This window comes from Anolis carolinensis, chromosome 2 (genome assembly GCF_035594765.1).
Source record: "Anolis carolinensis isolate JA03-04 chromosome 2, rAnoCar3.1.pri, whole genome shotgun sequence".
Classification (NCBI taxonomy): domain Eukaryota; kingdom Metazoa; phylum Chordata; class Lepidosauria; order Squamata; family Dactyloidae; genus Anolis; species Anolis carolinensis.
The window spans coordinates 50,600,430-50,623,711 of record NC_085842.1 but is presented as its reverse complement, the minus strand read 5'-3'; the positions used below and the strand labels follow the sequence as shown (position 1 = coordinate 50,623,711).

At 38.2% G+C, this 23,282-nt stretch overlaps 1 protein-coding gene across 7 annotated transcripts in view; it reads right to left on the bottom strand.

The window, feature by feature from the left end:
* The window catches only part of chl1 (cell adhesion molecule L1 like), a 305,075-nt gene that overhangs the window by 81,592 nt on the left and 200,201 nt on the right, over nucleotides 1-23,282 (bottom strand). For all 7 annotated transcript variants that reach the window (XM_016991664.2, XM_062969716.1, XM_008105361.3 and 4 more), the window contains 3 exons: nucleotides 20,628-20,813; nucleotides 15,824-15,929; nucleotides 10,360-10,550 (listed from right to left, as the gene is read on the bottom strand). In XM_016991664.2, the coding sequence (XP_016847153.2) occupies nucleotides 10,360-10,550; nucleotides 15,824-15,929; nucleotides 20,628-20,712 (382 nt within the window). In that variant the 5' untranslated portion in view covers nucleotides 20,713-20,813. The remainder of the gene's footprint in view (nucleotides 1-10,359; nucleotides 10,551-15,823; nucleotides 15,930-20,627; nucleotides 20,814-23,282) is intronic.

Here is a 23,282-nt window from a genome sequence, read left to right as displayed (position 1 = left end):
CAAAAGCACACTACGGAAGTGTTCTAAGTACCACATACATTGATAGCAATAAATACATAAAGCCAAAAGATGTGGCTCTGATAAATTCTAAAAGATGCAACTATAGAATTCAGTAGAATCCAGATGACCATTCAGATATGTATTCTCCTAGGTTCTGCCTTTAGAAGCTGACCATGCACTCATTATAACAATAAGTCATAGTTCACAAATAGAACATACCTGTTTTTGATCAGAACTTAGCAGGAGACCACATGGGAACTATAACTCTCTCTCTCTCTCTCTCTCTCTCTCTCTCTCTCTCTCTCTCTCTATATATATATATATATATATATATATATACACACACACACACACACACACACACACACACACACACATACACACTAGGCATGTCTGATCGATGAAAAAAATGTTTCAATTCTTGTTTCTAAAGTAGGGGGCGCTGGTGCTTCGATATAGAAAGTATTTCTGATTTTTTCACCCAAAGATTTTGAATATTTCCGAAAATTCGTAAAGATTCTAAATGTTTCTAAAATGGCAGACGCGCATGCGCAATTGCCAAAAAAAAAAAAGGAACTGGGGGGGGAACTTTTATAGGGCTCTCCCGCCCTCATTTCTTGAGCTATCCCCATCAAATTTGCAATGCCCTTGCAAGTTGTGCAAAGATACTTTGAAAACTAGAAATTCCCTTGCTATATTTGTAAGCAAGAAGGACACTGGAAATCAATGGTGTCTCTGGCTATGTAATCCCACAAGCCTCAACCCAATGCCTTCAATTAGAAATGGACCAGTGACCACCACGCAAAGCAATGCCCTGGCAAGGAGTGCAAAGATACTTTGAAAACTAGAAATTCCCTTGCTAAGAGAAAGAACCAGCAACAAAACCCTAACCCTTTCTCCAAACCCCTCTGTGGGAACAGCCAGACTGGGCCCCTTCACCCTCTCTCTCCCTGAAGAGGCTTGCTTGCTCTACGTTTGCAGACCACCACCCTCTCTGCGCAAAGCCCAGCCCAGAATGGCTCGCCCGGGCTACACAACGGGCTTTTATGGCAATCTTCCATGTGGACACAGAGGAATCTAGCCCCCACCTTTGCGTCCATTGTGGAAGCTTCTGATTGGCCGGGGAGCGGCAGCCATGTTAGGCTGCGCTAAGGTCCCATTCAAGGTAGGTTGCAGAAGCAAAACAAAAAAATTAAATATTTTAAAAAATATATTTAAAACATTTGGGGGGGAGAATTAACAAACATTAAGAGACAATTAGAGAATGGGCTAACAATGGTTCGAATTACATTGCTGGTTGCGCTGTGAGACAATGTCTCGGAATGCGTATCAAAAAGCGAGAAAATTCTGAAATAATTCCAATATACGATTCAAAACGATTTTTTGGCCATGTCTAATACACACACACACACACACAAATACACACACACACAACTTAAGAGTACATTATGAAGATACAGGTTTTTCTCAATGCTGTTTTTCTTGAGCTACTTCTCTAATTACATGTGTGAGTCATATAATTATAGAGTTGGAAGAGACCTCGTGGGCCATCCAGTCCAATCTCCTTCCAAGAAGCAGAAAAATCGCATTCGAAGCAGTCCACAAGCAGAATAAAAAGGTGAGCTGCCTGCACTGGAGTTAACAAGGATCATAACAGCAGTTGTACTTTTCCGTGGATATTATTATAATGAAGAAGCCATTATGAGTCTGAACCTTCATTCTATTAAACCTTGAGTTATTTGTGTTCTTCTTATATTTTCTAATCTATCCAATACACACCTTAAAGTGTTGAAAGCGGTCTTCCTGAATCTCTGCTTCTTTGAAAGTCCCATAACCTATGTTCACATTGTAGGTTTTGCACAAAATTCTCTTTCCCATATTATACAATTAATTGCCAATGGAATCCTAATCACCCTCTTTGTGCCTGGGTGGCTATCAGTCTTCTTAATTTCCACCTGTTAGTCATCTGAAAAACAGGACTACTACTGTGAACCATTAACATGCCAATTAGTTGGCATTCGCAGTACATTCTGCTTGTAGATATTCCATAAAGATAATCAGGGCAATGAACACAAAAGCATATGAACAGTGATGATTGCTAGTTCTAATATCAATGCTTCCATTCTAGAGCTTAGTCCAAATGTAAATGACTTATTTCAGGTGCTGAACCTCAGGTTAAGACCCAAACCCAGATTGGATTCACCTTTCCACTGAGGGCACATCTAGACTGACTATTTAGGTCGAACTGATATCTAAGAAAGCAGTTTGGGTGTGAAGTTAATTAGATTGGTAATCCTGGATTCGGTTTGAGACCCAGATGGTGATCACACAGACAACAGAGGCTGGCCTTAAACCAATTTCAGGATCCATGGGATCCACAGCGTGGCAGCCAAAGAGTTTACTTTTTAAACTCCCCACTTAGAATACATATGTGCACATCAGAGGAGTGCTTCATGTGTCCACACAGTGATTAAATTTTTTTGCTGTGCAATGTGGTTTATAGTAGAGCATGCTGATGTGCATTTTGGATTATCCTCTGACTTTGCTTATCTTGGTTTAAAGTGCTGAAGTGCACTTTCATGGTGTGTGCTCATAGCCACCACACTTTGAAGCTGACGCCAAGATGCATTAAATGTTCAGTGTAGATCTGCCCAGAGCCAGCAGTACTAGCTTCCATCACTAGACTTCATCCCAGAGCCAGTTGTTGTTATAGATCTGTTATTTTATCTTTGTAATTGAGACACAAAGTGGCTTGAGACAAAAAATATTGAAAAGCAAACCCTTTTTTCCTGAGCCCTGTCACTAGATGGTTTGTTTTGAGTAATGTGAATCTAGAATTTTGAATATCTATTTTATTAAATATTAAATATTTGTGTCTAAAATCCAAGTTCATATTTTCCTGATCTTTCTTATATATATATATATATATTTCACTAAGAGTGGTCAAAGTTTTGGTTTGGATGCCTCCCACCCCATCCTTTCTCAACTTACAAGTTAGGTTTCTATTTCATATCTGTATGTTGAATTCCAGGCCAGCATATCTGAATCTGACCTTGAAATGTGCTGATATATTTTGGTCTTAGAAAATCTGATAAATATGCTAGGTGCAAACTTTGGGAAATAATAACAGAAATGGCTGTATTGCTTTATGGTCAATATAATGATGGTTAGAAGGCACGATCATCAAGTTTGCAGACGACACAAAACTGGGAGGGATAGCTAACACTCCAGAAGACAGGAGCAGAATTCAAAACGATCTTGACAGACTAGAGAGATGGGCCAAAACTAACAAAATGAAGTTCAACAGGGACAAATGCAAGATACTTCATTTTGGCAGAAAAAATGGAAATCAAAGATACAGAATGGGGGATGCCTGGCTTGACAGCAGTGTATGCGAAAAAGACCCTGGAGTCCTCGTGGACAACAAGTTAAACATGAGCCAACAATGTGATGCAGCAGCTAAAAAAGCCAACGGGATTCTGGCCTGCATAAATAGGGGAATAGCGTCTAGATCCAGGGAAGTCAGGCTCCCCCTTTATTCTGCTTTGGTCAGACCACACCTGGAATACTGCGTCCAATTCTGGGCACCACAGTTGAAGGGAGATGTTGACAAGCTGGAAAGCGTCCAGAGGAGGGCGACTAAAATGATTAAGGGTCTGGAGAACAAGCCCTATGAGGAGCGGCTTAAAGAGCTTGGCATGTTTAGCCTGCAGAAGAGAAGACTGAGAGGAGACATGATAGCCATGTACAAATACGTGAAGGGAAGTCATAGGGAGGAGGGAGCAAGCTTGTTTTCTGCTGCCCTGCAGACTGGGACACGGAACAATGGCTTCAAACTCCAGGAAAGGAGATTCCACCTGAACATCAGGAAGAACTTCCTTACTGTGAGGGCTGTTCGACAGTGGAACTCTCTCCCCCGGGCTGTGGTGGAGGCTCCTTCTTTGGAGGCTTTTAAGCAGAGGCTGGATGGCCATCTGTCGGGGGTGCTTTGAATGCAATTTCCTGCTTCTTGGCAGGGGGTTGGACTGGATGGCCCATGAGGTCTCTTCCAACTCTACTATTCTATGATTCTATGATTCTATAATGGCATGTTTAGATATCCTGCCTAGGAGTAGCTTCTCCTCCTTTTTGCTCTGGGAACAGCTTAATCATAAAAATAAATAGATTACCTCAGTTAAATAGCTCAGCAGTTAGTGCCTTTGCCTTTATAATTGGCTTCAATTATGCAGGTAGTGCATAATTACTGGAGTTTCCACTTTTATTTTCCATAACGGTAAAAATGAGAATTAAATATTCACAGTGGTTGACATAAAGCTGCTTAAAGTTCTTTTTTGAGGCTGTAGTGGTGGTTTTGATTTTGATCCCCAGTACAATTGTGGTTATTTTAACTTACAATTGGTATAATAGTAATGATTTATTTGATTTTTAAATTTACACTTTCACTGAGTTGCTGGAATAACTAGGATACAAGAACAACCCTTTTGTTCTTCCTGTTAGCAGCAATATTGCTTTATTTGGAAATCTCACTGCTGTTAATCTGGAAGGTATAGTCACAGTGTCACAATGCATGTACAAAAGCTTTACCTAGTGTGATCTCTTTCTCTGTTCACTTTTATTGGGAGTGGCAAGTTGCCAAGCACCTTGCTTCTTCCTTCAAAACCATGGAAAGGGTGCTGCCAAGTGGCACACTGCTATCATGATCTTACACTTAACAGCCACAGCTTTGAATACGTTTATACATAAACAAAATTGATTTATTCTAAGCTCCTCTGCAGCACAACTTATCAAATGTTTCCATGCAGTGTGCCATTATACTGGGTTCCAACTCAGTGCCAAAATTGTGGCTTTGGAGAAAGAGGCACTCTCAAAAGGTGCATGGATTTACCTGTCATCAGCAAAATCAAAACATGTTTGGAGTGTACCAGTGTGTACTGGAAGCATGTGAAAAGGAAGGGGTGTTTTTTGGAACAAACCCCACAGCTTCAAAATGGATCTTATTAATACTTTTCTGGGTATAAATTCTGTGAAACCCATCCAAATGCCTCTGGCCTGAAAATGCACCTGCTTCAGTGCTCTGGCTACTACTTGTGGAAAATGTCTCTCTTACCCATTTATACTCTGTGCTGGTGGTTTCCCCTCCCCTTCCAATCTGCCCTTTCTTCATAGTGCTGGGCATCAGCTCAAATAATGAGGTCAGTCACCATTATTGTTACTATTAATTATACTAGGTTGAATGGAAACTGTAGAATATCAGAATCTCACCCCAAAAATGACCAAAGATTGCATCATGTCACATGCCATCCATTTGTAATTCCACACATGTGGAAACAACTAATTCTTCAGGTTGTTTGCTTGAAGTTATAACTGTTGTCAGTGATGATAAGGAAGGGATACTTTATTGATAATGAAATATATACATAATATGACCAATACACCTAAATAATGAAGTGGTGTAACTTTTAAAAAGAACAGCACAAAGAAAGATGAATAAAATAAAACAAGCAATAGGCAGACGTGACAAGATATTAAAATACCTTTACCACCACACTGCCTTACAGTTAGCTGACAGCAAGAGAAAGGTGGAAGAAAGGAAGGAAGGAAACATTTTAATACAATTCTGGCCACTATTGATGAAATTATCATAGAGAAAATATGCAAATCAGGGCTCTTCCAGACAGGCCAGAAATCCAGGAAGAACTGGGTTATTTTAACCCACTTCCTCCTGGATTTTTGTCTCCACTCCCAATCCAAATCCCAGGGTTGACCTGGGATGGCATCTACTCCCCCACACCCCAAGGCAATCAATTTCTCTCTTTAAAAAACCTTACCTGAGGGCCTTGCTAGCAGTGCACAAAATGATGTGTCAGGAGGTGTATGGGGGGGGGGGGGAAAGAGAGGTATGTTTTTTGGAGGGAAATGGGGGTTGTATAACACCATCCCACTCCTTCAGGCTCCAGGAGCCTGAATAACCAGGATAGCTGTGGGGATTGACCCCCCGGGACTCCGGAAGCAGTCCTGGAAGTCAATCCCCACAGGACCCACACTTTATCTTAAGGTCCAGATCTTTCCAAGTATTTTATTAATCTGGAGCAAACTGGGAAATCCCAGTTTTCTCTGGATTAATTTGGTTTTACCTCAGGTGTCATTTGGATGCCTAAAGTAAATCCGAGACAGGTCCCTGGATATGGGCCTTTCTGAAAGGTCCCATAGATCTTCTTGAGGACTACCCATGGAAAATGGCTAGTCACTTTCTGAAACAGATCTCCAGACATTTGATTCTTATGCTCTCATATCTTCCTGTGGAAACTGAATAGGTTTTTATCTGAGAAAAATCACATTTTTAAGGAGAAAAATGGGGAAGAAGCTAGTAGCCCATTAGAGTACAGCTTAGGCTGTAGTGAAGTGACAAAGGACCTACACCTGTGTATTAGGAGGTGGTGATATCCTCATGTTGCCATCTTCTATGTGGTTGTCAAAGGCATTGCTGGTCAAAGGCATTAGATTTGTTTGTGCTATCACTGGTGATATGCAGAGCTGCTAGGTCAGAAGCATATTGAGCCTTGATACCTAGGAGTGGCTTGTGGTAAAACCATAGGAGCAGGCTGTGGTGATGTCATTTGTGGCATTTATTCCAGGAAGTTCAGGGCAGTATACATGTTTCTTCTATTTCCTATTTTTCTCATACCAATCCCATGAATTATGCTAGATTGAGAGAAACTGGCATAAAACCATACAGTGAGGTTCATGCATCAGTGAGAATTAGAATCTGAATTTTCCAAGTTCCAGTACAATATTCCAACCACTACATCACACTGACTCTTCAATTCATCTAATTACAATCTACTGTTTACTCTAATTCATCAAAATTAAAAACATTGAACCTGAATCTCTCTTCCAATGTCTTCTTGCTTTTGCCTCTCACTTTTTTCCCCAAGCCTAACTATTTTTCCACAAGGAAAAATTGCTAGGCATGCAAGAATACTTGGTCTACATTCCCTATTACTCAGTTCACAATGTTATGAACATATTTTAGTATTTCATGAATTATCTTGCAATAATAAATATAGTATAAAGAAAAATGGATTGTGTGCTGAGGTTGGGATTTTGTGCAGAATAAGTCATCACTTGCAAAGAATTGCCTCAATCTAGAACTCTCCTCATGGCGATTTCATGACACTTGGCAAACTCATTTTCAACTATTTGTTGAATGTTTTCAAATATTATTTTAATCCCTAGTAAATAGCCATTGTCTTTGCATACTTCTAAGATCAGAAAATTAAGTGAAAAATGAAAAATGGGAAATCTATTTTTTATTTAAAAATACATACTTTTAAAAGGATCAATTGTGAATTTATTAAAAATTATGCCAGGTATGCAAAACAAATATCCAAAGGGGAAAACAAAATACAATATTAAATAGGGTCTACCCAAATCAAATTCCTTCCTGCTGCTAAAACTCAGTAATTCTGAGAATATTGTTCAAATTGCTTATATATTAATATGTCTGCTGGCCTAATCCCTGAAGAAACACCAGGGTGGGAATCAATCAGAAAGTTCTAGGAAAAAAATAATATTGTACAGCAATGAAAATGCATTCATCCAAGCAATTCACCACAAGTCTTATAACTTTGCTAAGGTGCTTTGGGTCTGCTGTTTGAGATTTATCCTAAGAAATTATTGTTTTAGAATAATTTGGCATGCAGCAGGTTCATATATAAATATTCACCAAAGACATTCTCAAACCAGGTCTTCTCTAAGGACACACAGTTAAAACTCTGATAGTGAAAACTACTTCTATGTTACTGGCAAATTATCCTTGAGTGATCTCCATAGCTGCAAAGTCTGTTTTGGTCATGGCTGTGTAAACATAAGAAAAGAAAATAAGATTAATGTACCTGTGGTCCTAGCAGACTAATAGCTCAATCCAGATGCCATTTTATTTTTAGGAAGTTGAAATATAGGTAGAACTACACAGAACATTGTTTTTCAATATAAGGCATAACCAAGCAGCAGTGTAATACCAGAGTAAGAGGATATCCAATAGCCAAGGGATAAATTGTTCCCTGTAACAACTTTCTTCCTGCATCTCTTTCTTCCAGTCATTTTTCCATTTTTCTTTTCAATATGAAAAATCATTTTTGTCATAGGTGAGGGATGACATGGTGAGACACTGCGGACAATCAGAAAGCTAAGCATCACTTCCTGCCCAGTCCATCTAATACTTTATTGTTGCCTTGGTTATGACATTTCCCACCAGACAGAGGGGGCAGCAGGGAAAATCTGTTGCCCCACATGACACTCCCACACAGCACCACTTTCCACATTACAAGTGGGAAGTGTTGCTCTCCTGGTGAAGAGCGGACAGGCTCTTACGTTGGGAGAGAAGCGTCCAAGGATGCTTCCTCTCCAGTTGGGTGTGGGGTCTCTGCTGGAAGTCACATGGCATCATGTGATGGCTGGTATAAGGCTTTGTCCCCAAACAGGGTGGAAGCATTCTAGGACACTAAAATTACCCCATCTGATGAAGCCCTCAGTGCAGTCTTTGGAAGCTGTGATTTGCCAAAAACGACCACTGAATGCATAAAAGGATATGAGCACAAAAGGAAGGGTATTAAGTCTCATTTACATGTGAAGTGCATGTTTTTCTTTTATAAGGTAACAAATTTAACTCCTGAGCATTGGAGTGCATCCATAATGAACAGCTACAGCACTTGCATGAGACTAACTGAGAGAAATAAGTTAGTAGTATAAGCTTTGTAGTCTTCAATGTACTAAATCAGATGCCTAGAGTGAAGTGCCTAGGAACAGACCTTTACAGCTATAAATGTGTGTGAACTGCAATAGAGATGCAAAAAATGATGTAAAAAACGGCATGAGAGGTCTCATGATGCTGGGGTATTAACTAGTGTTACAATGTGGGTAGTGTGTCAGCAAACTGTTGTCCCTGTTCAATCCAGAGTTGATAGATTGTGTTGTGTAGATATTCCAATTCTCTTTCAAAACTTCCTTCACAGATTGTCATTGTTCTTGTTGTTCAAGGGCTGCTTTTATGAGGTCCGAGATGGAATGTCCAGGACAACAAAAATGTTTTGTAACTGGTTTTGTATGTATTCCTTTCAATAATAATTTGTTTATGTCTATTTGTTATCTGTTACAGAGACTGACAAATTTGCCCCATGTAGGGTTCTGAAGGTCACTGCTGACATAAGATGGCATATATAACATTACAGTATGAACAAGTAAAAGTACCTCTAATGTTGTAGGTAATGTGATTAACTTCTTGTAATTAGATGAGTAGGCAGCACTGGCAAGGTCTTGACCCATCTCCTCATTCATATTGTTTATCTTCCTATAGTTAAGTAACTGTTTAACATTGAAAGGATGTCTATAAAAAAGGAAAGGTCTGCCACTAAGAAACTTTGAGATCACTCTCCAGAAAAGTTGTAGTTTGTTGATGACATATCTGAATGACCCTAGTTGGAAGCTAGATGGGACCACTTGTGAGGTTCTGCCATTTCCTGTCTTTGGTCTGTCCTGCAACAGATTAGTTGTGGATAAGATCTTTCTCCATTGATTTTTTACTTCATATGATGGATACTAAAACTTAAGAAATGCTTGATATAATTTCATGAATTTGACATCTCCATTCTGTGGGTTTGAGCAGATCACTTAGCTGTAAGCTATGAATTTGTTAGTTTTGAGGATGAAAACTAGATGTACGTAAGTATGTATAGAAGTCATTTGGTTCATAGCAGCCATTTATTCATGATTACCTTATTGATTGCTTTAAAGGTCTGTTCACAAGCATGTCATTCCTTTCTTCTGATGAAGTACACTTAGGTCTACGAAAGCTTATGCTACCAATGTCTTTTCCCAGTTTGTCTCAAGGGTGTAGGAGAACAGTAGTATGCAAGATTCAGATTAACAGAGCTATATCTTTGTATACCAGTTTGTGTTATAAAATACTGAGATTTGTAGTTTAATTGCCTAGTAGTCTTTGTTAGAAGTCTTCAAGATTGTATTTCAGGGCTATAGTTTAGAACTCTCTGGAAGACAATTTTGAACACTGCAGTAAACCTATTCCATGTGAAGTGTTCTCAACTATCCTTTACAGAACATGGATGAGCAGAGTGGAATTCACACAGAGTACTTGAAACTCAACAAGGCTCCTGAGCCTAGTTCTCAAAACAATTAATTTAATCTTCCCTGCTCTCCTGCACTGTATTGCTACAAAATCCAAATTAATATAAAAGCCATTAACAAAATCAATAGCCACACAATAAACCTAGCATAGATAACCTGCTCTTTTACAGGTTTGTTCTTTGCAGTATCCATGTAATCAGAACTTAAAAACCTTACCTGGAACTACAACAGCAATTTCTTCAGACATAGCAGATCCCAGCTCATTAGAAGCATAGCAACGATATTTTCCTTGAAAACTGGATATGTTCCCACGGTTTTTAACAACGAATGTTCCTGAATTACTAGATGCAATTATTCTTGAGTCATGCTGTAGGTCAAATGGTTTCCCATCTTTTGTCCAGTTAAATCTGAAAATACAAGATTAGCATGAAGAACTTGGATAGGCAGCACTAATGTAAATGTGATCCAGGGGTACATATTTAAGCTATAACAAGCTTTGGGCTGCTCTTTAAGAAGAGTAAATATTCAATTAAGCTCAAAGCTACTTATAACTAGGGATGGAAAAGAAGCCTCTTTCAATCTCCTAAAAATGACAACAGGACAGATGATCCCGAGCTTTGGGCTATACTTCATCCCCACCCTCACCCCTGCAAAAGTGAACAAATTTGCAATTATACAAAAACTGTACAGTCAGTTAGGGTTGCCTTTGAAAAAGGCTGCATCAAATGCATATTTTTAGAAAAATTGCTACAAACTGTAGATTGGGAGGATCTTCCCAAAATATTCACAAATTTTCATGTAATAAGAAAATGGTTGAAACAAATGCTAAACTGAAAGATGATGTGAGATGTAACAAACTGAGGGAATATAACAAAACATGAGAAGAAAAAATCCTGTATACTTTCTCAAAGTGTGTGAGTAGGTAGAAGAAGTCTGTTCATATGCAATGAAGTGGGGTTGTAACCATGCTACTTGCAGGGGAGATGCTGAAATATTCTGCCAAAAATTTAAATAGTATTACGGGGGTGGGGGGGAATTGAGCCTATTAGCACTGGTTGTGGAATGTTATCCCAGAACAGTATATAAAAAAGAAAGAAACCAGATCACCCAGAATAGACTCGAAAAGCACCTAAATATTTATTTTATGTCTATTTATGAATGTTTTAATGTAATTTAATTTTAAATTGAGTTGAATTATTATTATAAGTGTTTATATATGTGTTTTATATTGTAAGCTGCTCTGAGTCCCCGTAAGGGTGAGAAGGGCGGGGTAGAAATACTATAATAAATAAATAAATAAGGATGGCTTCCAATTTCCAAAACATCACTTCTGAGATAATGGCAGTTGTACTGCCCCCCCCTGCCCCCAGGATATCATGTAAGAAAGAAGACTATACAGAACTCTTCTCTTTGATATACTAGTATTTTTATTTTTAAAGATATGGCAATAGTATGTAAGAATACTGAACTCCTAATGGAAGCTAGAGAGCTACTTTGTCTGCAAAACCCCATAGTAGATTAAAAGGTGAGAAGAAACAATCTAACACCAATGCACAGGATTCAAAAAACATTCAAGCTGAAGTTCCAGTGCAAAAAGATAAACATGAGTTTAGAGAGACAGTGAAGACTTCCATAACTGGAATATTACAATTGAAAGGAATAACCTATTCAAAAAATAACAAGGACCAACACACATTTTGGTGCTTCAAATGTTTGACCTGTTTCTGGGTATATTCGACCTGCTGATTCCAAAAATGACCCTCGTTTTCCCCTACAAGCACTAGTTTTTGAGATATAGAACTTAAGCCATCTAACAGTCACCATCTGCTCGCCTGTAAATAATCATGATAACAATATCTAAAAAAACTAGAGCTGATGTAGTCTAACCACTGCAATTGTTTGAATCAGCATCCCAAATAACTCCAGAAACAAACCTAAAAAATAATATACAAATAAATTTTGTTAGGTTCTGTAACAGATGTGACAAAAAAAGAAAACACACTCTAAAGAATGTGTCATTTAAAAAAGAAAACTTGAAGAATAGGTGAGATTCCAGAGCACTGGAAAAAGGCAAACATATTTTTTTTCTTTTCTTTTTTAAAGCAAACAGAAAAATAAAAAAACATCCAGGAAGCTACAAACCAATCTGTTGATCTTAATAAAAGGAAAACATTATAATGGATTATACAGGAGTCTGCAACTATCTTGACAACTATGCAGTGATGGAGCCAGCTGTTTTTGTCAAGAACAAATTCTGCCAAACTAGTAATTTTATTATATATAGCTATACATATAGAAAAAAAAATCAAATCACCAGTTTAGTAGATGGTGGGAATGCTAAGAATATCATTTACCTTGATTTCAATCAAGCATTTGAAAATAACCCCAATAATATTTTGATTAGAAAACTGATTAAATGTGAAATAGATGGAAACACTGTCAGATGATGCCAAAACTATACTTGTCATCATCAATAGCTGGGCTTCAGACTGGAAGGAACATTTCAGATTGGAGGCTTCAGATTAGATGAAGGGCTTGAATGGCATACCTTCAGGTTCTTTTCTAGGGGCATCATTGCTCATAAACATTTTTATCAATGACTGAATCTGGAGTACTATATTCAGATCTAGGTACCTCTTTTTAAAAAGAATATAGACAAGTTGGGCAGATTTAAAGAAAACAAACAAGGATGATAAGAGGCAATGTGAAGAAAACCTCTGGGTAAAAGATTAAGGAAATAGATATGTTCAGCCTCATGAAGAAAAGATTGAGAGATGACATGATTGTATTTTAAATACCTCATAGGACAATAACAGAGAGGAGGAGGCTGGCTTGTTATCTGACAGCCCAAAGAGTAGGACCATGTCAAATTGTAGGAGAGTAGATTTAAATTAAAGCTTAGAAGAATCTTCTTGATAGTAAGAGCAATTCAGCAGTAGAAGTAATTTCCGAAAGAGACAGTGTGATCTTTTTCTCCAATGCTTGGGATGATGCTTTAGTCACATTTCTACAATCCTATGACTGTATATTGATCTGTCTAATGTTGGCTCAGGACCTGCCTATCTTAGTGAACACATCTTCCCCTATGAACCCACACAGGCTCTAAGATCTGCTGGGGAGGCCCTTCTCTCGATCCCACCTCCGTCTCAAGCATGGATGGTGGGGATGAGAGAGAGGATGGTGGCCCCCAGGCTCTGGAACTCCATCCCAAAGGAGATTAGATTAGCTCCCACCCTGGATTCCTTCTGGAAGAATCTGAAAACATGGGTGTTCACAGGTGCCTTCTCATAACTGTTAATTAATTGTCCATGTGCTTTACCTAGGCCTTTCCATACACTTTATTACCTTTAGTTGCTCCCATTCCTACTCACTGAAGAATATGCACTTTCAGGTCTCAATTTCCCCTTAAAATAGTCCATGGCCTATGGTGCTTGACTACGGATTGGGATTACTGCCTATGTATTAAATTATTTTAACTTTTGTAAGATATGTTATTATACTGTGATTTTATTGTCTTGCTGTTTTTATTGATGTAATATTGTTTGGGCATGTCCCAGTGTAAGCAGCCCCAAGTCCTTTGGGAGATAGAGCGGGGTATAAATAATAATAATTATTATTATTATTATTATTATTATTATTATTATTATTATTTTATTGTATGACACAGCAAACAAGACAGATATGCTGGATTTCGTATCAAAAAATCACAAGTCGAACACTTCAAAGTGTCTAGGACTGTGTGATGTATTTTCGGATGATGTGCGCAGATCCCAGGGTGCCCCCCGCAGGTGCCACCTTGACGTGGTGGGCGGGGGGGGGGGGGGGGCTTAACTGCTCCAATGATGACTGAGGCTGTGCTGGCATAGTGTAACTACCGGCAGGTCCAACCAAGCCAGAGAGGCCTCAGCTGAGGAGCAGAACTAAGAGCACCTAACCCATTAGCATTATGGAGAATCAAACCAAAACGATGTCTATACTGGCTCGGTTGTCGCCCAGGATAAAAAGGACCGCGGTGGATGCTGCTGATTCTGGACATCCATTGACAAGTGGGCTACGGAATCAAAATACAAATGAACAGTCACAGAAGCGGCAGAAATATACAATGCCAGAAAACTGCACTATTATTATTATTATTATTATTATTATTATTATTATTATTATTATTAGTAGAACATTTTCAGTTTTAGAGCCTAGCTCTTGAACATCCAAAACATCTGCCCTACCACTGGCATATGCCCCATTGCCAAAAAGATAGTCACTATTATAAACTTCCAACAGTCTGATTAATATGAGAGCTGCTGTACATGACTCAAATTCCTCTTTGCAGAAGTTGTAGAAAATGAAAGGATGGAATAGGAGATAAAAACAGATAGAAAACAGTTTCATGGGAATGGTTTGAACTAATCTTTTTGTCATCTGTGAGCCATCACTAAGTCAGATGAAGATAGTAATAGTTTTTTTTTCTCGTTCCTCACTCTAGAATGTGTGTGTCATCCCCATTCACAATGACTCTGATTTTATCAACACTGAATGTTCAGATCTGTTTCTGTTGTGGATGTGTAGATTTGAAATCCTCTTGATGTGCAAACAATGTCACAAACAATTTAATATCGCAATAATATACTGAACTCCAGAGTTCAGTATATTTTCAGTCCTCAGGGCTGTAGATACCTGTGTGATGTTGACAAAGAAACTGGAGGATATATGTGGATTTAAAAGCATTCTCTTTTTGCAGCAAAAGAAATCTGGATGGAAAAAATGGAAAGAGGAAACTCTTTTATCTTCATCAGAAATCTTCATGCACATTGCTGATAGCAGCATATAACAAATTGGCATAGAACTAGCATAAATCTAGCAGAAGGAGATATGGCTATGGCAATATTGGTGGTGATGCGATGTGAGTGAGAACAATCATGAAAATGACACTGAAAATGCATCAGTGATGTGTTCCATGACATCAATAAGTTCAATTACTATAATATGTTTAGAAGAAGAAACCCTAAGTTGACTTTTCCTAAGACCTTCTATGATGAAGATATGAATGTTAAGTAATATATCACACTTTTGGTGCTTTTGGGTTCATGAATTCTACCCAAATAAGTGTTTTGACAACAAGGGTATGGTTGGTATCATGAAATATAGATGAAATCTAGAAGGCAAATTGCGCATATGCATGCAGACAGCTGCTACCCACTCATTGCTATTACACACTTCATATACTTTGCTAAGTGTGTGGTTTAAATCATAGTGTCATGAATGAACTACCTGGGAGGTCACTTTTAGGTAAGAAACATAGGATGATTCAGATGATCTTGGACTAATAAACCATGCTTTCGAAATATTGTTTTACCCAATTCCTGCTCTTTTCCTCTTGCATGTTCTTGCTTTTGTGATTCTGTCATTGTTTAAACAACAGCCTCTTGTTACATTCAAACTGGGAACCGTGGCTTAATATTTGGCTACAAACATAAAATGAAACCTGGATCATGGCATTATTATGTTGCATATAACATGGAGTTGAGTTTGGAAGATTCAAAGTGGGGTAATGTGACATGGCTAAAATAAAGATGCATATTATGCAGTTTCGCTGAAATAAAACAGTACAAATAGCATGTTAAAAGTGCAAAATAAAAAGGAGATAGATATCTAGTAATCCCTAAAAGTGATGCAAAACACATACATTGGGCATGGGTTCCCTTTAGCTTCACATTTGATTGTAAACTCTTCATCAAAAGGGAATGCTACTTCATCAGTTGATTGAGCTGTGATTGTTGGGAGCTGCCGCACTGAAATAAAAATACACAAAGTGATCAAATAAGCATAGAATAATGTGTGACATTTCATTTATTCCTACTTTTTGTCACAATCTTTTTAACCCATATGTTCCATAATATTTTGCATAAAAGTTAATATGACCATTTCCGTCTTTTCTAAATTTATACTCCATTCAAAAATACCCAGACAACAGTCAGCAATTTTAAAGGATGACAGACATGAGCATTGAGCATAATGTCTGTCTTTATTATTGTTGCTGCACCACATGCACATACATATGAACACACATGTACATGAACACTGTGTTCCTCCAATGTAGCCATATCAATGGATGTTCACTATGGTGGTGGGAAATACAGCTAGTTAGAAATATCATTGTGTGGGGGTGGGCAACACAAATCCTGCTTTGAAGACCACAAATTACACAACACAGGGTTGGAGAAAAACTGGCCACAACTTGTTTATTGATTACAGGAACAGAAGGGCTTGGCAGCCATGCATGGGTCCTGGATCCTGTATTGGTCAGCCCAATGCTGACTGTTACCAAAACCATGCTAGGGTGCAACCGGGTCAATACTGGGCCAGCAGCAATCCCGCATCCCTGGCAACCACCAGACACTCCCCCTGCCATCTGGTGGGGTGGGGGGGGAGGAGAGGCAAACCAGATCCAGGTCTCATGCCAAATGCCAACCAAGTTGTGACAAAACCAAAATTATAACAAACAACCACAAAACTAGACATGCAGGGAGGGAGGGATGAGACAAAGAAAGCAGGCCCAGTGCCTGCTGAGTCCCAGGAGCAGCCTTAAAAAGGTTGCCTTGGCCAATCAGCGGCTGTCCCCGACCCGCTGGCTGTGGGCAGACCCCTGCCGCTGATAGGAGGACCCCATCCTGTGGCAAGAAACTTTACACCAAGCAGGGGGCGTCTGGGAAAGAGAAGCCCCCTGTAGGCGTCATTGGCCGCATGGAGGCAACCACCCCTGCAACGGCCGCGCCAGGTAAGCCAGTCACTGCATTTGCGTGGGGATGGGCGACACAAATCCTGCTTTGAAGACCACAAATGACACAACACAGGATTGGAGAAAAACTGACCACAACTTGTTTATTGATTACAGGAACAGTCTTTTGCATAAATTCCCACCCTAAATTGAATATGGTTCACATCTAGGTACCAATGAATTGTCCTAGACTAGTTCATTTTTTCTCTACTGATCTATGAAGTAAACATCATAGTACATAAAATATTTTGTGTGAAAGCATGTGGTGCCTTGAACTTGCACAATAGCCTAAAATCACCCCCTCCCTCAACAACATTCATTCCAAACTTGTTGAGATACACATTCCTTTTAAATTAATTAACAATAATTAATTATTAATTAACAGTGGAAGATTAAAGTTAGAGACAGGTGTTTCATACTTCCTTGAAATTAAAAAGCAAGTTGACAGAGATCAAATATGTTTTGAAAACACACACACACACGTGTGTGTGTGTGTGTGTGTGTGTTTCAAAACATATTTGATCTCCAAGACATATCTCCTTACTTACTTTCTATAACAATATATATTTTACAACAGTAAAGTCCTAAATTGTTAAAGCAGGGCAACATGAAAATTTATTCCTCACGTTAGTCTTTGTAGCACAGGTCAGATCGGTGTGCTGTGAGCAAAATTGTATTGCATGAGTAGGCCCATTGCCAGGTGGTTTTCACAGGGTGGCCTGAACATAATAAAGGTAGCAATTACAGTTACCTTTAAATCAGATAAAGTGTAATATCTGCAAATATGTTATGAGATAAGTTAGGCAATCCCCACTACATGGAGCAAGCATAGCCCGATATGACCTATGGCTAGTCTGTTATTGTGTGGGCTGACTGGTCTTTTATGGAACAACATTTCCTATGACACATTTGGCTGTGAGTGATGCAAGATCTCTTTATTTGAGTTTCTCATACATGCCTGAAGAACTTAGCATCAATTGGTCATTAGAATTAAATTGCCCAGAAGGTACTCAAAAGCAAATATAATTGACTCTACCTGTATTTGTGATGGTTAAACAAACGATGTTGGCTAACTTACGTCTTGGTGTTGCTCAGCATACCAATGTAAATCCATCAGTTACCAAGGAGCAGCATCCTTATTCAAAAGCATGCATTCCCAATATTAGAATGAATGGGACTTGATACGATGCAAATCATCTATTTCCCACATTTACATTTTTTATTATTATTATTATCATTCTGAAGAAATTAAAGTGTTGTGAATCTCCACATAACCAAACGATAAAAATGGAAATTGTACCCTGAAGAGCCATTGGCCATAATAGAATTGCCATTTTGTTATAAATTACAGCAATGAATATTAGGGGTACAGGCTAGAAACTCCTTAAGCCTAGTGAACCAGAAAAGTGTGCGCTCATACAGAATGTGGTATCTTGCGGCACCATATGGTGTCTCATCTTCAACATCTCCTATGGCAGTAGGCTTTGCCCAGCTTGTTTATAGCCAAATATAATTCATGTTTATTAAAACCATAAAAAGCTTCATTAACAAAAATTAAGAATCAAATGGAAACGTAAGGTCAAAGAAAGGTCAAATAATTTGGGAAAAGGAATAATTTGAGAAAGTGATCCTGGAAAATTACTTAATTTATTTGACAACTAGAAGCCAATCAGTTTCTTTTTCAGAGCTATGTTCAAATTAATACAACAGTTTGTTAGGCATGCATGCATATAACTTCAAAAAATGTACACATTTTACCTAATCCTAGCATTGTGAATTAACATTGAGTACAATAGCAGTTTCCTACAATGGTATGTATTGTACAGCCTTGTCTCTACCTTACTTTTGAAGCATTATGAAGTACCAGACATTAAAGACACAATGCTTATTTCAAATTTAAAATATGTATGTCTGTTCTGAATTTGGAATATTACCCTTTGTAGCTACCAGAGAGCAGTACAAGAATCAGTTGGCTACAAAGAGAAGTAAAGTTATGTCTTTTGATAACACTTTCTTGATTGATTCCTCCAACTCCATTGCTGGTTGTAAGGGTTGTTATCGTGTTATTCAGTGGGACACGCAATTTATGAGGCAACAGTGAAACAACTGGAAGGTGTCAGACAGTATGACAGGAAGCCATAGTGGTGGATCTTAAATTATGCCTCCTAAATTATCCAGGTGTTCACCTTTGTTAAGAATATATCAGAATATATTTGCAAAACGTTTTAAGTCCCCCCAAAGCTTAGTTAATTCTATAAATTCTGGTGTATAAAATCATCCTATAAGGTGTCATTTCTGACAGGTTCTATATGTTGACTAGAGAAAGAGCACTATCTTCACCTCAGTCGTAAGCATTAAAATGTGAGCATCCTCATTGATAGGGAGGATGTAAACACTCAATCTGAAAGGAGTACTACATATGGAAACCTCCTTGAAAGACAGCTGCTGTATCAGACCAAAGCAGCTCTAATTTGGATTGATTCACCAGATTCATCTGAAATGTTATCCACTCAATGCAACTTCTCCCTTCCTTTACAAACTTTTTAAAAACATACATTTGCCAAGTAAAGGGTATTTGGAGATTCTAGACATACATTAGACAAATTGTCATTCTCATGAGCATCCTCAGAATTGTCACTTCCAGTTTTGATGCCAAGAGAAAACATTGAATATATTTCTATTTACAAATAATGATTCTTAGTAAGCTGGATGACAACTATATCATAGCTAAACATGGACAGAGGGCATGTCTACATTTGCAGTTTAATTCAGGGACAGTCTGGAGCATATACCAGGCCAAATCCTGGACTTGTCAACATGCGTCTGTCAAGCTAGCACCACATTGGGACTGCTGACTCATTCCATTTTTGGTACCGTTGTTACTGCTTCCTCACCAGCATAAGTGCTCCATGGAAAGACTGCCTGGTATGTCATTGCTTCTGCTAAGTTCAGAAATTGGCATCCAGAGATGGGATCAATCCTCTCTCCTTCCAAGTTCTGCTGTGTAGACATCTGACTAAGCTGAATCAGACCCAAGCTAGCTCTTCACGTGGGAAAAAAAATTGAGGTCACTCCTGATTTTCCAGAAAAGATTGGGCCTTTTCTTGACTTTGTTTGGCTTGAAACAAAGTCAGGTTACGGCAAAAAAAAAAAAAAAAAAAAGAGTCGGTTCCTACCCAGAAGTATCTGTATGCCCTCTGGCTTTCAGATGAGTCTATCTCTAATTTGCTGATGCAGACACAGCCAGAGAAACAGAATTCTCACATGTGTGGTAACAATAGAGACCAAGAGATAGATCAAATAAATACATTTATGCTAAAGGCAGCAATGGATGTATATAGAGAGCTAATAGATAGATAGATAGATAGATAGATAGAGCATCTTCTGGGTCAACATTCAAAGAATCACTGGGTTTGCATGATTTACTTTTTATCAAGGGTTTTTCTACATATTTAGATATCAAATATGAAAACAGAACACCATTCACTTTTCATGCTATTAATAATAATTTGAATGCTAAGCTCAGTGCTATTTACTCTTTACTGCTCTGTGTAGACCAGTCAAGGAAAGAAAGCAGAGATATATTTTGTTCACATATGAATTCCCCAAAGACCCCACTAGAGCTTCATAAAGCTCAATATGGAAACAACACATCAGCAGGATTTAATATGTTCTATGGTAGGGGAACATTCAGTAAATAGCTACAACTTACCAGAAAGCGGAATTTCAATAGCTCCTGCCAGACTTAATACAAAGAGAAGCATGCACAGAGTGATCTCTTTTGTATTTAATGGCATCTCGATCTCTCTTTTGTAAACAGGGAGTCCAAAGAGAATGAAAAGTGCCCTGCAATTTTCTTCTTCTTCTTCAGTTTATAAGCAGTTCTCAAGAGCAAAGCCTGGAAATGGAGCAGAGAGAGCTGTTTAAATAAACTCAAGGCATCAGCTCAGCTCTAATTATGTTAGGAAAATGAAGAAATAGTCAAGACTTATAAATGGAAGCATAAATCACAGTAACATACATATTATAATATATTCTTTCCCCCCTTCTGAATCCACACTCAGAAAAAGAGACAAAGGAAACAAAATCAATTACCCCACAGAAATCTAATTACCCCTTTCTTTGCATATAAGATAAACCATGGCTAAAAAAAATGGCAAATTTATAATGGTTTGCATTGATTTATTTTAAAGTGGCGAATGCAATTTAGAAAACAATTGCATAAGATTTAAAAGAACATATGGATAAGAATTACCTTCTTCATAATTCACACTTAAATTTGTTTGCTTGAAACAATAGAGTTCTTATCGTCACCCTATTTGATTCTTTAAGATAATCTACTTGCATTTTAGGTTCTCTCTCCTGACATCACTATTGTTATGATGAAACCCGTTTAAATGTTTCCAGGCAATGAAGGGCCAAAATGTCATCCAGTTTCCTACAAATTGGTCCTATAGATAACCTTAGCCCACATTGCCAATGGTGAAGAATGCTAGCAGCTTCAGATCAACAATATCTTGAGGATGGGAAAATTGTCAACCCTACTAGGAAAATCCTAGACTTCCAATGAACATTCAGCCACTTTTGGTAAAAGTATGTTTCAAATCAAAATCCAGATTTTCACAAAGTACTCTGGCTTATTATTAAGGTAGCTAGATGCGATAATAAACACATTTCAGTTATGTTTCTATCCTCTATTCAAAATCAAGCTCCATTGCACTTAATCTGGATTACTCTTAAATAAATTAGCATATGATAGAAACCTGAAGGAAACACTGTTGTCTGGCAGTAGTTTTCCAGTATATCAATTTGTGCTGCTAAAATTTGCTCTTATCATTTATCAGCTAGTGACTTTTTCTCAATTACTAGAGCATATAGAAAAAGAGCTGGGGTGATGAGAAAACAATAGAATGAAAATGAAATAAAGAACAAAATACATTTCTTGATTTTTTTATTCAACAGTATTCTCAGAAAATAATTACTCATTTGTGGCAACCCAATGAGATGTTGATGTGAGGTCAGGTGACCATCTATTCTCAAAGAAATCTTCTGGATTGTAATTCGCACTGCAAAGAAGCAGATTTACCATTCACTCTCATTCAGCAACAGAAGGCAGCCAGCCAGAAAGTGACACTTAGAAAATCCCAGAGAGACAGCAAGAAACAGCTGGCTGACCAGCAATTATCAGGAGGGTGTCACAGGCCATTGGTTTATAACTGGATAGAAATTATGGAGATCTCAGCAGTTTTTTGACTTGATGCCAAAATTAAACTAGGACTTTGATGGAATTTCATATTCATCCCCTCCCCCAGCCCCTGGCTGCCCCCACAGTAAATGTGAAAACTGAAAGTGTCTGAACTACAGAAGATTCATCCCAGTTTGTTGTATAAGTGCACATACAGAATGTCGGGTTTGGAACAAGGAAATCAAAATTTAAACCAGGTATGGGCAACTGCTGTCAAACAAGTGGCTACTTGTCAGGTTGGCCAAGTGCTTATGTGTTGCAGGTGAAGAGTTGCTTTTCTCTTCACACACACACACACACACACACAAACACACACACACACACACAGAATTAAAACCATCTTAATGAATTAAAATTAAGTATTTCTTAAATATTATTGAATTTATTAAGACGCTATCCTATTTATTATTAGCAAATAAAATCCCCTTATTGAAATGTGTTCAGAATTAAAAAATATATTCATGTATAAATCAGCTTTAAATATATTTAAAATTAAATTGAATGAGTATAGCACTGATTATGAAACTGACTGTTGATATAAATGGAATTAACTGGCTATAATGATATAGTAACTCACTGGAAAATGCTTGGTAAGGTAGAAAGCAATAGAAAAAGGGGAAGACTACATTACAGGTGGAAAGACATTTTTTTTAAAAAAAACCACAACTCTAAGCATGCAATATTTTAGCAGGGCTATAAATAAGAGAAAATCTAGATTTGGAAGAGTCACACATATAAGTACGGGCATATCTCATTTAACAAAGTGTCTGACAAAGAAGCCTCTTTTTACAGAATGTTTTATGCCCTTAGATTCCATATTTTCCCCTTGCCCTTTGCCTACACAGAAGGATTATTTTAGACGCATCAGCACAAGGGTGTGCATTTTTGGTATCCGGTTTTTGGGTGCCCTCGTTCTGTTTTTCTGGGAGCTGTCCCAATTTGGGGGAGGGGGGGAATGCGGTTTTTTGATATGGCAGCCCGAAGATCTGTTTTCACTCTGGGAAGATCTGGCCCATTGGCTGCAATGGGGGATCTTCCCAGGCTCCCTTTTCTGTCACTTTTAGGACTATTGGGATGAAAATGGCCACAGCTGGACACATTTACTACTGCAAGCCCACCAAG